This window comes from Myotis yumanensis, unplaced genomic scaffold, assembly GCF_028538775.1.
Source record: "Myotis yumanensis isolate MYYU_CA2020_CCGP unplaced genomic scaffold, mMyoYum1.0.hap1 SCAF_11, whole genome shotgun sequence".
NCBI lineage: Eukaryota > Metazoa > Chordata > Mammalia > Chiroptera > Vespertilionidae > Myotis > Myotis yumanensis.
In genome coordinates, this window is record NW_027223762.1 from 64,147,990 (window position 1) to 64,163,771 (window position 15,782).

Genomic DNA, 15,782 nt, shown 5'->3' on the forward strand with positions numbered 1-15,782 from the left:
CCAAACGGGAATGAAAAAGTGTCAGCTCAAAAACTTGTACACCGGTGCCTGTAGCAGCGTTGTTCCTAAGAATTGGTGAATGGATAAATTTTGGCATGCCCGTAAATCTGAGTATCACATTTAGCCACAAATGACATTGGTACATGCTGCCACCCTGATGAACCTTTAAAACGTACTAAGTGAAAGCAGCCAGACAAGAGCACATACCGCATGATTCCCTTTCTATGAAATGCCTGGACGAGGCAAGTCTGTAGACTCCACAGAGCAGTGGTTCTCAACCTTCCTAATGCCGCGACCCTTTAATACAGTTCCTCATGTTGTGGTGACCCCTCAACCATAAAATTATTTTTGTTGCTACTTCATAACTGTAATTTTTCTGTTATGAATCATAAATATCTGATAATGCTATATGTGTTTTCCGATGGTCATGATCCACAGGTTGAGAACCGCTGCTCCAGAGGAAAATGGATGAACTGGGGCAAAGCCACACGGTATGGGCTTGCTTTCTGGGGTGATGACAATCTGCACACTTTAAATAAATTGTACAGTATGATTTATAGATTAATAAAACTTATAAAGGGGATTATGGACAAAGGATCCTCATTTTAAAAGCAACCTCAGCTTATTTGTAAACCATTCACTGTGAAATCAAAGGCAAAATTCAGTTGTGATGGAACAAATGCCCACAAAATGGTACCAAAGCCTTGATAAGCTACCCTCTCCTTGACAGGTTTCTGGTTTTTTTTCCTTATTTTTTTCTTTTCTATTACAAAGATAGTCATTCTCTTTCCCAACTTTGCCCAAGACAAATTCTACACAGTGGCACATGTGAAGCCACTCAGAACTGAATAGGAGGAAAATTACAAACACTGGGTGGTCCTGGGGCCAGCATGATGGAAATGGACTCCTGGGAAACAGGCCCTGAGATGTCAACAGGACACGGTCTCTATCCTCAGAGCTTGGTATACCAAACAAACCTATTCACAAGTCACTAACATGCTTCAATGCAAGAACCAATAAACACAAATGTCATGGGAGCCTACGGCAGGAAGATTCACACGGTGGACAGTGTCCAGAAAAGAGGCAGATAAAATCAACAGTGACAGAACTGGAAAGGCCAATCAACCACAGAGCAGGGCTTCCGACCTCTCCAGTTCTGGCACAGAAAACACGACCTGACTGGGCACTAGGACACAATGCATTAGGGAAGAGAGTAAACCGAGTTTATATACAATCCTCAAATGTGCTTGCAGCCTTTTAATGAGCTATTTGAACTTTTATTATAAATGTAACCTTATTTTTGTAACTCCAATCTATATAATAAAGAGCCAGGGTCGTAACATCTAAGGCTTGTGGCAACCCAGCACTGGCTGCCTTAGGGGGCTGCAGATCAGGCCCAGAGAAAGGCCTGCAGAGAGAGAGGCAGGGTCTGATCCGTAGCCACTGTGGCAGCCCTTGATCAGAACTTGCCTCTCTCCCAGCCTGGCCAACAGCCGCATCTCCATTTCTCTCCAGGCCTCCACCGGGCTGCTGATCAGGCCCCATTGATAGGCCCAGAGATGCTGACTAGCATAGAAACTGACCAATCAGAACCAAATTGGCCGGCAGTTGGGGGTGATCGGGCAGGCAGGCAGAGAGGTTAGGGCAGCCGTGGGCAAACTACGGCCCGCGGGCCGGATCCGACCCGTTTGAAATGAATAAAAGTAAAAAAAAAAAGACCGTACCCTTTTATGTGATGATGTTTACTTTGAATTTGTATTAGTTCACACAAACACTCCATCCATGCTTTTGTTCCGGCCCTCCGGTCCAGTTTAAGAACCCATTGTGGCCCTCGAGTCAAAAAGTTTGCCCACCCCTGGGTTAGGGGCAATCAGGCAAGTGAGTGGTTAGGAGCCAGTGGTCCCAGATTGTGAGAGGGGTGTTTGATGGTGGTTAGACATCCCCTGAGGGGTTCCCTGATTGGAGTGGGTGCAGGCTGGGCTGAGGGAACCCCTCCTCCGTGCACGAATTTCATGCACCAGGCCGTGTGTGTGTGTGCGCGCGCGCGCGTGTGTATAAAATTCATAATTCAAGGTTATAAATGAATTAAACATTTAAAGTTTTCATTTTGTCTCACTTCAAGGACTGCACAAGTTAAAATCTGGTGAATGATTTACATTTGGTTATCTGAAACTCCCTTATCTCTTAATCAGCTTTCAATACAATCTGGCCTCCAGATGCATTTCTCCATCATATTTTCTTGCAAAAGCAAAATAGTGCTCTCCTGTTACCCCCTCCACGTGGTTGGAAAAAACAAATATGGGACTTGAATTTGGATTAGGAATTCCAGTATATCCGAGTCACTGATGAGAAAACCAACTAAAGCAGCTGTCGCCAACCTTTCAGACTTCACAGACCGCCAGTTGTGTAAAGTATCCAACTGGTGTCTCAGGTATCGACTGTAAAAAAGTCACTTGAGGTATATAAGTACTGGATTAATCTAATATCTTAATGGCTTCCTGGCAATAATTTCACAAAAATTTTTTTAAGTCAGTTTGTATTCTACAGTTCATATTTTTAAAAATCTTCTAGTGGCATTTTCAACTCGGATTCCAATCTAAAGAACAGATCTCTCACCAAACCCAAGCTGTCCATTGCCAAGCCAGTGTGCCTGGCATCACTTCTACCTGGCTGGTGTCAGCACTGGCCAAGTTGTTAGAAGGTGAACTGTCACTTTTTGTGTCCTGTGAGAAGTTGACCTTTGCAAGTTTCCTCAGTACATCATCTGTTTTTCAGAATCATTCTCAAACTGAATCTTCACACTGACTGCATTCTCTGAAGGAAGTTCTTGATCCTGGGAGGAGTCATCATTTAGCTCATCTTTTTCCACCCCAGCTGGTGACCTGCTCATGTATGCCACGTCGGTCATACTCATTGATAATGTGGCCTTTCCTATGAACCAGGAGGTCATGGATCAGTTCCTCGTCAGGGCACATGCACGTGCCCAGGTTGTGGGCTCGATCCCCAGTAGGGGTGTGCAGGAGGCAGCTGATCAATGAAATCTCTCTCACTGATGTTTCTCTGCCTCTTCCTTCCTCTCTGAAATAAAAATACATTTAAAGAGTAGTAATAGAGATTAGGAACCAAGATGGCAGTATAGGTAAACACCGGAGATTGCTGCCTCGCACAACCACTTCAAAAATACAACTAAAGGACGGAACGGACATCAGCCAGAACCACAGGAAGGCTGGCTGAGTGGAAATTCTACAACTAGAAGGAAAGAGAAAAGCATACCGAGACTCAGAGGAGGTGCAGTGCGGAAGTAAATACTGAGGTGCGGAGGTGCATGTGGAGTGGGCTGGCGGCTGAGGGCGCGGTTGTCGTTTTCAATCGGGAGGGAGTCTCAGGCTCTGAGCTCCAGTTCCGGGCGAGTCTCTAGGGACCCAGACTCATACGGGAGAAGTGGGACTGTCTGGCATCAGTCAGAACCCAAGGGCAGCTTTCTCTCCGAGGGGCTTGCAGCGATTACCGGGATACTGAGAAGCAGAGCCTCTGAGGGAAAGACTGAAAGCAGCCATAACTGCTAGCCCTGCCCTGTTGATCCCGTGGGACCCGCCCCGCCCAAGCCCTGCAGGGAGGCTTTTGCTGGATAGCCTCAGGCAAAGGCTAGATTAGCACCTCCCTACAGATCCAGGAGCCAGGAAACCCAGAGGTCAGAGTGGGACCATCCAGTTTGCAGCTCCCTGGAAACAAAGGACACACTCAGGGGGCAGACTCAGTGAGCACCAAAGCCCCATTGAAGCAAGTCTTGCCCCAGAGGGGTGTCCCCAGCACAGAAGTTCTCCCACTGCAGACACAGCTGATTCTCACAGCCAATTGGCCTGGAGGTCAATTCCTCCCAGTGATAACTACAACAATCAAGGCTTAACTACAACAAGACTGTGCACAAAGCCCACAAGGGGATGCACCAAGAGTGTCCTCCTCAGGTAATTGGGGAGGCTGAACCACTGGGCCCTAGAGGACACTTAGCACAGAAAACCACTGTATCAACACAGGGAAGCATAAAAAATGCAGAGACAAAGAAACAGGACACAAATGACAGAAATGGAGGAAAGAAAATTGCTGGATATAGAGTTTAAAACCACACTTTTAAGGTCTTTAAAGAACTGTCTAGAAGCCACCGATAAACTTAGTAAGGCCCTCAAAAAGACTGATGAGACTGCCGATAAATGTATTGAGATCCTCAAGAAATCTAATGAGACCCTCGATGTTGTGATAAAGGACCAACTAGAAATTAAGCATACACTGACTGAAATAAAGAATATTATACAGACTCCCAACAGCAGACCAGAGGATCGCAAGAATCAAGTCAAAGATTTGAAATACGAAGAAGCAAAAAACACCCAACCGGGAAAACAAAATGAAAAAAGAATCCGAAAATACGAAGATAGTGTAAGGAGCCTCTGGGACAGCTTCAAGCGTACCAACATCCGAACTATAGGGGTGCCAGAAGAAGAGAGAGCAAGATATTGAAAACCTATTTGAAGAAATAATGACAGAGAACTTCCCCTACCTGGTGAAAGAAATAGACCTCCAAGTCCAAGAAGCACATAGAACCCCAAACAAAAGGAATCCAAAGAGGACCACACCAAGACACATCATAATTAAAATGCCAAGAGCAAAAGACAAAGAGAGAATCCTAAAAGCAGCAAGAGAAAGAAAGTCAGTTACCTAAAAGGGAGTACCCAAAAGAATGTCAGCTGATTTCTCAACAGAAACTTTGCAGGCCAGAAGGGAGTGGCAAGAAATATTCAAAGTGATGAATGCCAAGAACCTACAACCAAGATTACTTTATCCAGCAAAGCTATCATTCAGAATTGAAGGTCAGATAAAGAGCTTCACAGATAAGGAAAAGCTAAAGGAGTTCACCACCACCAAACCAGTATTATATGAAATGCTGAAAGGTATCCTTTAAGAAGAAGAGGAAGAAGAAGAAAAAGGTAAAGATACAAATTATGAACAACAAATACACATCTATCAACAAGTGAATCTAAAAATCAAGTGAATAAATAATCTGATGAACAGTATGAACTGGTGATTATAATGGAATCAGGAACATAGAAAGGGAGTGGACAGACTATTCTTGGGGGGGGAAAGGGGTGTAGGGAGTGCGGGAAGAGATTGGACAACAATCATGCACCTATGGATGAGGACAGTGGGTGGGGAGTGAGGGCGGAGGGTGGGGTGGGAACTGGGTGGAGGGGAGTTATGGTGGGAAAAAAGAGGAACCAATGTAATAATCTGAACAATAAAGATTTAATAAAAATAAATAAAAAGTAGTAATAATGTGGCCCTTAGAGCAGTGTAGTGACCCTTCAGTTTTCTTGGTTTCCAGTAGGTATTTTGACATACAGGCATGTTCCCAAAAGTGGGAGATTATAGTTTATTTTCAGTATTGTTTCTGAGTGTAACCGTAAGAAAAGACCGATCAGAGAGAACCAAGATGGTGGGTATAATCTGAGTGCCGAACTTTCCTCTTAGGCACACATTAGTCATCCTGACTTACTAGTCTCTGGGATACTGTTCAGCCCTGTGTCACCTGAGACAGCAGCAAATCATCTGGACATTTCTTTTCTGTTGCCTTTGCTAAGCAGTAGAGCCAATGAGTGAGCTCTCCTAGAACTCGGAGGGCCCGAGGCCCTGCCTCCGCTTCCTGAGTGGCAGCAGAAGCCTCAGCTCGGGCCCAGGTCAGCGGCTGCAGGGGCCAGGCGCCGGGCCTCCCACCAGGCACAGACGTACCCTGGGCCCACATGCACACTGTGACCCGCAGCAAACTTCCTCAAGAGAGTTCAACTCTTCCAACTAGTGCATCTGTCCTACCTTTAATCCAAAAGTTATTCATTATTGGTGGAATGCATATATTTGTTAAAATTAAATTTATTTAAATGAAAATACTTAAATGTATTGTGGCTCGTCATGGCCTTGGCAGATTGATGTGTTTAACTGCAGGTTTTAGAGTCTGCATTCTTAAGACTTTAAAAAAAAAAAAACTGCATAAAAATTCAAATAATAAATCAAATCTTCCATTTAACAATTTAAATTCAGAGTCACACAATATAAGTATTACAATTTTATATATTCAGAACATTTTTGAAAAATGGATTTTCTGAAGCCATAAAGGTCTTAAATTGATTAATATAATTAAAATATGCCTTTTAGAAATAAGCTTGTAATTTGGAAACAATAATTCATTATGAAGTATTGAGAATCAAATATCAATCTCAAATGATATAAAAAAACTAATATATTTAAAGCTATACCAAGAATGAGATCTATATGATCTTTGTAACTTTTCTATAAATCTAAAATTATCACAAAATAAAGTTATTTAAAACTCAAGATGAAATCATTGAATAAAATTAAGTCAATCATGTCGTATTTAGCAATACCAGATAGAATGATTATGAAAAGACGGTAATGACAATGATGATAATAAAGAAATAACTATGCATGTCTTCTATGTTAGTAGGAAAACATGAAAAATAAGAGCAAATTATGTTTGCATAAATGGCAAAGAACTTCACTGATTCTGTTTGCAGGGAAGTAGCAATGAAGTGCCATAGCGCGCCCCGGAGGTAATGTACACAATGTTACACATCAGCCCAGTAATGCCAACCTCAAGACGTGGGCCCAGAAGCCCATAGTAATACGTGCATTTCCAACGCTGGCACAGGTGTTAGCTGTAAAAGCCACTGGCCTGGCCTGGAAGCCTAACAGTGCCCCAGGCGCCTCACGGGAAGTTCTGTCAGAGGCCCCCATCCCACACCAGGACTGCGGCGAGGCCAGAGACCTGGAATTCCTCACCCGCCTCTACCAACTTCAAAGGCCCATGCAATACCTGGAGGTGAACACCACGTCTGGCCCTGTAGATTTCAAAACTGCTTCCTTTGTTCCTGGTTACCACTGCTTCAATTTAAAGGAAGCAAGGCCTTACATGTTGGGAAACTGAAGGGGTTCTTCAGAAGCAGTAGCATAAAAGAGCCATCTGCTGAGACCACCAGGCCTGGCTTCCCCATACATCCACAGGCCACAGTTCCTACAGGATGGTCCTTGGACCAGCAGGTCAGAAGCCAGGGCTCAGGCAGGTGTGCTGCCAAGTCCTGAAGGCTTCTGCTGCCCACTCGCATCAGAGCCACCGCCATCGGCCACAGCACGGCACTCAAATCTGCCGTCAGGAACCCTAAGTCAGAAACATTGCACCCGGCCGGCGGGGCTCAGTGGCTGAGCATTGGCCTAGGAACCAGGAGGTCACAGTTGGATTCCCAGTCAGGGCACATGCCCAGATTGTGGGCTCGATCCTCAGTAGGGGGCGTGAAGGAGGCAGCTGATCAATTATTCTCATCAGTGATGTTTCTATCTCTCCTCCCTCTCTGAAATCAATAAAAATATGTTTTTAAAAAAGAAACATTGGTTGCTTCCAGTCTAAATGAAATTCACAAAGAACTTGAGGCCCTGACTGTGTAGCTCAGTTGGTAGAGCACTGTCCCCTACACAGAAAGGTCACAGGTTCAATTCCTGGTCAGGGTGTATACCCAGCTAGGGTGCCTACGGGAGACAACAGTTGATGTTTTTCTCTCAAATAGTTGCTTCTCTCCCTTCCTCTCTCTCTAAACCAACAAAAAATAAAAACAACTTTCGTGTTGTGCGCAAAGCTGGTCAGTGTTAAGGCAGAACAGAGCCCGGTATGTCTCAGAATTTCTTACCGGGAGGAACGTGGAGCCTGTAGAGCAGTTTAATTTTCTCATTCATTTCTCCATTATACATAGCATCTGGGAGAAAGAGAGCAGATGCAAGCAGTTCACATACACTTGTCATAGAGAACTTCCTCCTCCCCTGCTCCCAGGCCCACTGTGTGCATGAGCATGTGAAGGTTGGTGACGGATGACTGCTGAGCTGCCAGGGAGCCTCATGCCTTCTGAAGGCTCTTTTTACGTGTAAGCATTAGGGACGTGGCTTCTAGCAAGTCCCCACTCCCCGGCGCCATGAGAACAGCTCAGTGACCTGGGGGCTGAGAGCCTGGCCCCTGCTTCAGGAAGCATAGAGACCTCAGGAGGAGCCTGCAGTGATTTTAAAAATCACAAACTTGTGTCAGGCCATTCACAAGGACAGTTCATTGTTCCTGCTACACAGTACACCTTGCACCGTGTTCACAGACTCACACCCAAAGCAACGTGCTGCGGTCAGCAGTCCTACCGAGGCAGCTGGCAAATGCTTTGAATTCGATAAGATGGTCCATGTTGTCGTCCAGGAGCCGGAAGGTCCTCTCGGCGAGGATCTCCGTGTGCGCCCCGCAGGTCCATGGCGAGACCAGCTGGAACAGGCGTGCAAACTGCCGGCTGTCTATGCGGTACTGCTCGGCGTAGGGCCGGCTGGGGTCGTGGCGGGCAGGCCCGGGCCGTGGCTGCTCCCAGTAGCAGCTCATCATGTGCTCCCGCTGAAAGCAGAGGGGCCGCGGCCACTCACCACAGTTGGAGGCATTCCCTGCCTTGTCAAATCATTACTATTGAATACGCAACATTGAATCACAAATAGAAAAATTAAGTCAGGGGTCTCACCACTCCGACCAGACATGTAAAGTTTTTCCTTGCTACCATGTGAGTGTAATTTGGACACCCTTTTTTTATTAAGGTTTTTCTTCTTTGTAGCAAATGTATTTATAAAATTTACCATTTTAACCATTTGTAAATGTACAGCTCAGCTACCATAGTTTTAATTATAGAGGACATGCAGTGTTTAATTTGATGTTTATGTAGCCAAAGCTACAGGATACAAAAGGAGCAACACTTGGTTACCTGTCAGAGGGAAAATGGGGGCAGGGAACCAAATGTGGAAAAACATACTTGTTTTATATGTTCTAAATGTTCAATCACATGAATATATTAATGATTCAAAAAAGTCAAAGTACGAAACACAGGTGGTATGAAAGTCTGAACAGACTGAAAACTAAAGACATCAGAACTGGCCCAGGCACTGGGGACCACCTCCCCCCCCCCCGTCCCTTACGTCCCCTCCTGGGATGTCTCAGCTCACAACTCGGGTCCCCACACGTGCCCACACCACACTGTGCCAGCGCACACTCCATTTTGGACAGAAACCAAAATGCCATTCACCATTTCATTGTCACAGTCACTGTGACATGCTCCTTCAGCAGCCTTTGCAGAATCGCGACACGCAGCACGCAGGTCTATCACAGTCGCTCCTGAAAGCCCCAGCGCACTGAGCTGCCGCGGGCATGTGGCGCCTGCGATGCAGACGCCCATGGAGCCCTGCCCGGAAGAGCACCGCACGGGAGCCGAGGACGAGTCCCACCCGTGTGCACAGAGCCCCCCACACGCCAACCACACAGAAGCAGGCGCGGCGCCCACAGGCAGCACGGGAAGGGCCCAATCAGCCAGTGGACTCCTGGAGCGACTCAGCCTCACTGAGGAGCAAGCAAGGTTAAAGTAAAAGAAAACGCGGTTTCTACAAGACTAGGAAGGCGTTCAAAGGTCCGTAACATTAAATGCTGGAGGGAGTGGCCGCAGGAGTGCGCGTGCGAGACATCCTCCGTGGACCTGGAATCTGAAAGCTCAAAGCCCTCACAGCTGCCTGTCCGGGCGGCGCCGAGGGAGCCCCGCAGGGCAGCAGCGTCTGGGCGATGTCTACTCAGGCAGCACTGTGCATCGAGCAGCAAAAACTGGAGACACAAATGTCCCTGAATAAGTAAACATTAAGTAAATTATGGTTCTGCCCTACAGTGAAGCTGTGCAGCCATTTTATAAGAATGAGGAAGAGCTGTAGATACTGATTTAGAAAAATGTTCATGACTGCCTGGCCGGCGTGGCTCAGTGGTTGAGTGTTGACCTATGAACCAGGTCTTGGTTTGATTTTCGGTCAGGGCACATGCCTGGGTTGTGGGCTCGAACTCCAATGTGGGGCGTGCAGGAGGCAGCCAATCAATGATTCTCTCATCATTGATGTTTCTACTCTCTCTCCCTCTCCCGTCCTCCCTGAAATCAATAAAAAATATATATATAACAGAAAAATATTCATGACAAAAAATTGCAGGCCATTATGTGCACATAATCTTGTTTTTGTGTGGAAAAAAGGATAAGCCTGTGTGTGTGTGTGTGTTCACAGAGAGAGAACATAAGGGTAAAATCAGCAAAGGACTTGCCATATTGTGAAGAGTACTTCCTGTACAAGATAGGACTGTAGGTGCAGATAGGATAAATCCTTTTTTTTTGTTTTTGCTTTAAAGTTTTATATTTTTTCAATGGTGAGAGTAGGTATACTTTTACTTCCGTTAGTTTAAATTTTTTACTGAATTTTGAAAAGTTAACCAGAACATGATGGCAAGTAAAGTGATATTTAACAGACTAAATGCTCTCTTGGGCCTAATATTCCAGCAACAGTGAACAGATGTAGCTGATGGTTAAGAGGAGCAGGTCCTGGGTGCTCCCAGGAGAGCCCGACACCGAGCGTGCTGCACATGGTCACACCTCACCTGGGAGACAAGGCTCACGAAGTGGTTCTCTAACCAAAAGAATAGGAGGTGGATGTCACAAATCCAAGTTTGTGTGATTTAAAGCCTGCTTTACAGCACGGATGGACCTAGACCAGCCGTGGGCAAACTACGGCCCATGGGCCGGATACGGCCCGTTTGAAATGAATAAAACTAAAATAAAAAAGACCGTACCCTTTTATGTAATGATGTTTACTTTGAATTTATATTAGTTCACACAAACACTCCATCCATGCTTTTGTTCCGGCCCTCCGGTCCAGTTTAAGAACCCATTGTGGCCCTCGAGTCAAAAAGTTTGCCCACCCCTGACCTAGACGATACTATGCCAAGTGAAGTAAGTCAGACAGAGAAAGACAAATACCATATGATCTCACTCATATGTGAAATCTAAAAAATAAAAGCAACAATGAACAACAAAAACACAAAGCCACAGAAAAGAGCTCAGGTTTGTGGTACTGGTGGGGGGCAGTGGGGGCAGCGGGGCAGTTGGTGAGGGTCAGAGGCACACTTTCAGTTCTAAGTGAGCACTGGGATGTAGTTACCGCTTGGAGACTGGATAGCACTGTGTGTGTATATTTGAAAGTTGCTAAGAGAATAGATCCTAAAAGTTCTCATCACAAGGGAAAACACATTGTTTTCTTTTGTGTGTGTGTTCCTATGAGAAGAAGGTGTTAACTAAACTTATTGTGGTGATCCCTTCCCAATGCGTGTGAGTCAAGTCATTCTGTATGCCTGTTCATATCAATCATCTATCCTAATAATAGACAAACATGGTAATTGACCGTACCTTCACTACACCTCCCATTGGCTAATCAGCGAGATATCCAAATTAACTGCCAACAAAGATGCCGACTAATTTGCATACTGCAGGCAGGGCAGGACAGTGGGAGCCGCCAGCGAGAGAGACCATCCAGGCCCCCGTGGGCGACCCCAGAAGCCGCCTGCCTGCTGCCCACGATGGATCCAATCCCGGGCCGCTGGCCGGCTCCAGAAGCCCCAGAAGCCGCCTGATACGGTAGTAACTCTATCAATAAGCACTCTGAAAGTCAGTGGCATAAATGCACCAACTAAAAGACAAATTATGAGGGTGAATAAAAAACAAAACCCACTTTAAATATAAAGACACATATAGATTAAAAGTAAATGAATTAAGCTGCAGCCTGTTTTGCTCAGTGGATAGAGCATTAGCCCATGGACTGAAGGGTCCCAGGTTCGATTCCAGTCAAGGGCATGTACCTCAGTTGCTGGCCTGATCCCCAGTCCCTATCAGAGCATGTGCAGGAGGCAACCAATCAATGTGTTTCTCCCTTTCCCTTCACTCTCTCTAAAATTCAATGGAAAAATATCCTTAGGTGAAGATTAACAAAAACAAAGTAAATGGATCAAGTAACATTAAAGAGATTATAAGAAAAATAAATTCCAAATTTTGTTAGTTGTATAATGGTTATGTTTAAATTATTAACACCTAAGAAATTGGGTGAAGGGTATATATAATATGATGTAGTATTTTATAGTTTTTTTACATGTATGAGATTATTTCAAATTAAAATATTAAAAAATTAAAAATTAATAAAATATTAATTGAAATGTATCTGCATTACATGAAAAATCTCCTAATTGGTTCTAGCATAATTTATTAAATTGTGCTAAAATTTACAAGAGTTCAATTAAAAAATATCTTAATTCTAGATGATATAATAGAAAATATATAATAGGGCAGTTATAAGCACTTATCTAAAAATAAAAATTTAAAGAAGTGAATTTAAAGAAGAATTAGCCAAAGAAAATATATGCACAACCCATGGACACAAACAGTACGGTGATGGGCAGAGAGGAGTGGGGGGTTAGAGGGGGCAAAAGGGGGGAAATAGGGACATCCTATATAATAATAATAAAAGGCTAATATGCACATTGACTGAACGGCAGAATGGCCGGTTGCTATGATCCGCACTGGCCACCAGGGGGCAGACGCTCAATGCAGGAGCTACCCCCTGGTGGTCAGTGCACTTCCATATGGGGAGTGCCACTCAGCCAGAAGCTGGCTCATGGTTGGCCAGTGCAGAGGTGGTGGCAGGAGCCTCTCCCACCTCCGTGGCAGCACTAAGAATCTCTAACTAATGGTTTAGGCCCGATCCCTTGGAGGCCTAAGCCTTCAGTCGGACATCCCCCAAGGGCTCCCTGGCTGCCAGAAGGATGTCTGACTGCAAGCTTAGGCCTGATCCCCCAGGGAGTGGGCCTAAGTTGACAGGTGGACATCCCCCAAGGGGTCCTGGACTGCAAATGCGTGCAGGCCGGGCTGAGGGACTCCCCCCGCCCCCCGAGTACACAAATTTTTGTGCACCGGGCCTCTAGTCCTATCTAATAATAGAGAAACATGGTAATTAGCTGTACCTCCGCTACCCTTCCCATTGGCTAATCAGGGCGATATGCAAATTAACTGCCAACCAAGATGGCGGCCGGCAGCCAGGCAGATTAAAGCTAACAGGAGGCTTGCTTGCTTCAGTGATGGAGGAAGCCAACATTCCCCGCCTGTGGCTGCCGGCTTCTGAGCTTGCAGTTTGAAACATTGTTACAAATATAGAAGCTAAACAAAACCCCAGAAACCTGCTTTCAGCCAGCCGGGATCTCAGAGCTGGAGTTGAAACAGTGTTTCAATTATACAACTCAAACAAACCAGATACCTGCTTTCAGCAGCCGAGGCCTCAGAGCTGGAGCCAAGCCTCAGAGCTAAAGCTGGCTCAGAATAAAAAAAAAAGAAAAAAAGGACAGGTTGGGAACTTCAGTCAACCACCAGCCTGAAAACAGCCCTCAGCCCCTCACCCAGACTGACCAGGCACCCCAGTGGGGACTCCCACCCTAAAGGGGGTGTGACCAGATGCAAACAGCCATCAACCCCTCATCCAGGCTGGCCAGGCACCCCAGTGGGGACCCCCACCCTGATCCAGGACACCCTTCAGGGCAAACCAGCTGGCCCCCACCCATGCACCAGGCCTCTGCCCTGTATAGTAAAAGGGTAATATGCCTCCCAGCACCGGGATCAGCAGAGCCGCGAGGCCTCCTGGCACCGGGATCAGTGTGACAGGGGGCAGAGACCAAACCCCCTGATCACCCTGCGGCTCTTTGTGTGACAGGGGGCGGGGCCACAACCTCCCTATCCGCCCTGCTCTGTTTGTGACAGGGGAAGGCGCCCCAACCCCCTGATCGGCCCTGCTCTGTGCCTGATAGGGGGGAGCTCCCCAATCCCGATTACCCTGCGGCTCTGTGTGTGATAGGGTGCAGCGCCCTAACCCCCTGATCGGCCCTGCTCTGTGTGTGACAGGGTGCGGCGCCCCAACCCCCCCCCCCCCCGCCAACAGGCCCTGCTCTGTGTGTGACAGGGTAGAGCCATAACCTCCCCATCGGCCCTGCCCTGAGTGTGACAGTGGTGGCACCCAACCCCCTGATCAGCCCTGCTCTGTGGGTGATAGAGGGCGGTGCCCCAACCCCCTGATCCGCCCTGCTCTGTGTGTGACAGGGGGCGGTGCCCCAACTCCCCTATCGGCCCTACTCTGTGAGTGACAGGGGGGAGCTCCTCAACCCCCTGATCGGCCCTGCTCTGTGACAGGGGGGAGCTCCCCAACCCCCTGATCAGCCCTGCTCTGTGACAGGGGGGAGCTCCCCAACCCCCTGATGGGCCCTGCTCTGTGCGTGACAGGGGGTGGCGCTGCAACCTGCCCATCGACCCTGCCTTGAGTGTGACAGAGGGTGGTGCCCCAACCCCCCAATCGGCTCTACCCTGAGTGTGACAGGGTGGCATCGCAAACTCCCGATCCGCCCTTCTCTGTGCATGACAGGGGGCGGCACCCCAACTCCCCAATCGGCCCTGCTCTGAGCCCAACCAGGGCCTGCACCTAGGGATTGGGCGTGCCCTCTGCCACCCGAGAGCAGGCCTAAGCCAGCAGGTCGTTATCTCCCGAGGGGTCCCAGACTGCGAGAGGGCACAGGCCGGGCTGAGGTGAGGGACCCCTCCTCCCCCCCGAGTGCACAAATTTTTGTGCACTGGGCCCCTAGTATATACATAAAAGGCTAATATGCTAAGTGTCCCTCCAACCATATGACTGGTCACTATGACATGCACTGACCATCAGGGGGCAGATGCTCAACACAGGAGCCACAGTGATACCCACTTGGCCATTTACAAAGAAACATTACCACAGACCGGGCGCCGACAAAGCAACACTTGGCTTCCCCCAAGTGGCACACAGGCCCTGCCACCACCCCGGAGCCACAGCCCACCAAATCACAGCCGACGCTGCCGAGACCCCATGGCGCAAAATACGGCCCACAGCCCAGCCCAGTGTGGCTCTTCCACAAAATACCACCTGCGGGCACGCACGTACAGTGCGACTGAGACTTTGTGGCCCATGCGCAGAAGTCAGTATTTTGTGGAAGAGCCACACTCAAGGGGCCAAAGAGCCGAATGTGGCTCGAAAGCCGCAGTTTGCTGACCACTGCCTTAGGGGATTAAAAGATTGCTTCAACCTAACAATAAAAATAGATTTCATGCCGAAACCGTTTTGGCTCAGTGGATAGAGCGTTGGCCTGCAGACTGAAGGGTCCCGGGTTCGATTCCGGTCAAGGGCATGTACCTGGGTTTCGGACACATCCCCAGTAGGAGATGTGCAGGAGGCAGCTGATCGATGTTTCTCTCTCATCGATGTTTCTCTCTCTCTCTCTCTCTCCCTTCCTCTCTGTAAAAAATCAATAAAATATATTTTTAAAAAATAAATAAATAAAAATAAAAATGTTTAAAAAAAAACAGATTTCATTAAGTACCAACCACACGGTTCGTCTTCAATAGGAAACAGTATGTAAAGATGGTAATCAGAGCTGACTCTTGTTAACAGACACAATGGTCGCACCTGCACCTCCCAGGCTCAGGGAGGTGCCATCCATGATGCTGAGTAAGGGCTCCTGAACCCGCCTCCTCAAGGCCTTTCCCTCAACAAAATAAAAGTCTGACCCAAAAGACAAGAGGTGCATGCAAAATCCAACCAGAGAAGATTAAGCATTGAAACGTGAGAAGTCTGGATGAAAGCCAAGGACATTCAGGTCAGACGCAGGGAGAACGGACCGCTGAGAGGGCTGCTTGTGGAGCAGGATGCTGACCTGGGCTTCGAAGGAAGGCTGGTGGGACAAAGGAGGCACCAGGTTGTGCAACAGAACTGGGCACCGTGACATGACACTATTCCACTGGCAT

General features: G+C 47.3%; 1 protein-coding gene across 3 annotated transcripts in view; it reads right to left on the bottom strand.

Annotated features, from left to right (window-relative positions):
- Nucleotides 1-15,782, bottom strand: part of TBC1D8 (TBC1 domain family member 8) — a 113,434-nt gene that overhangs the window by 2,978 nt on the left and 94,674 nt on the right. For 2 of the 3 annotated variants that reach the window (XM_070429760.1, XM_070429761.1), the window contains 2 exons: nucleotides 8,233-8,473; nucleotides 7,743-7,808 (listed from right to left, as the gene is read on the bottom strand). In XM_070429760.1, the coding sequence (XP_070285861.1) occupies nucleotides 7,743-7,808; nucleotides 8,233-8,473 (307 nt within the window). Of the gene's footprint in view, nucleotides 1-7,742; nucleotides 7,809-8,232; nucleotides 8,474-15,782 lie in introns of those variants that run through there. The other variant, XM_070429762.1, reaches the window with a different exon arrangement.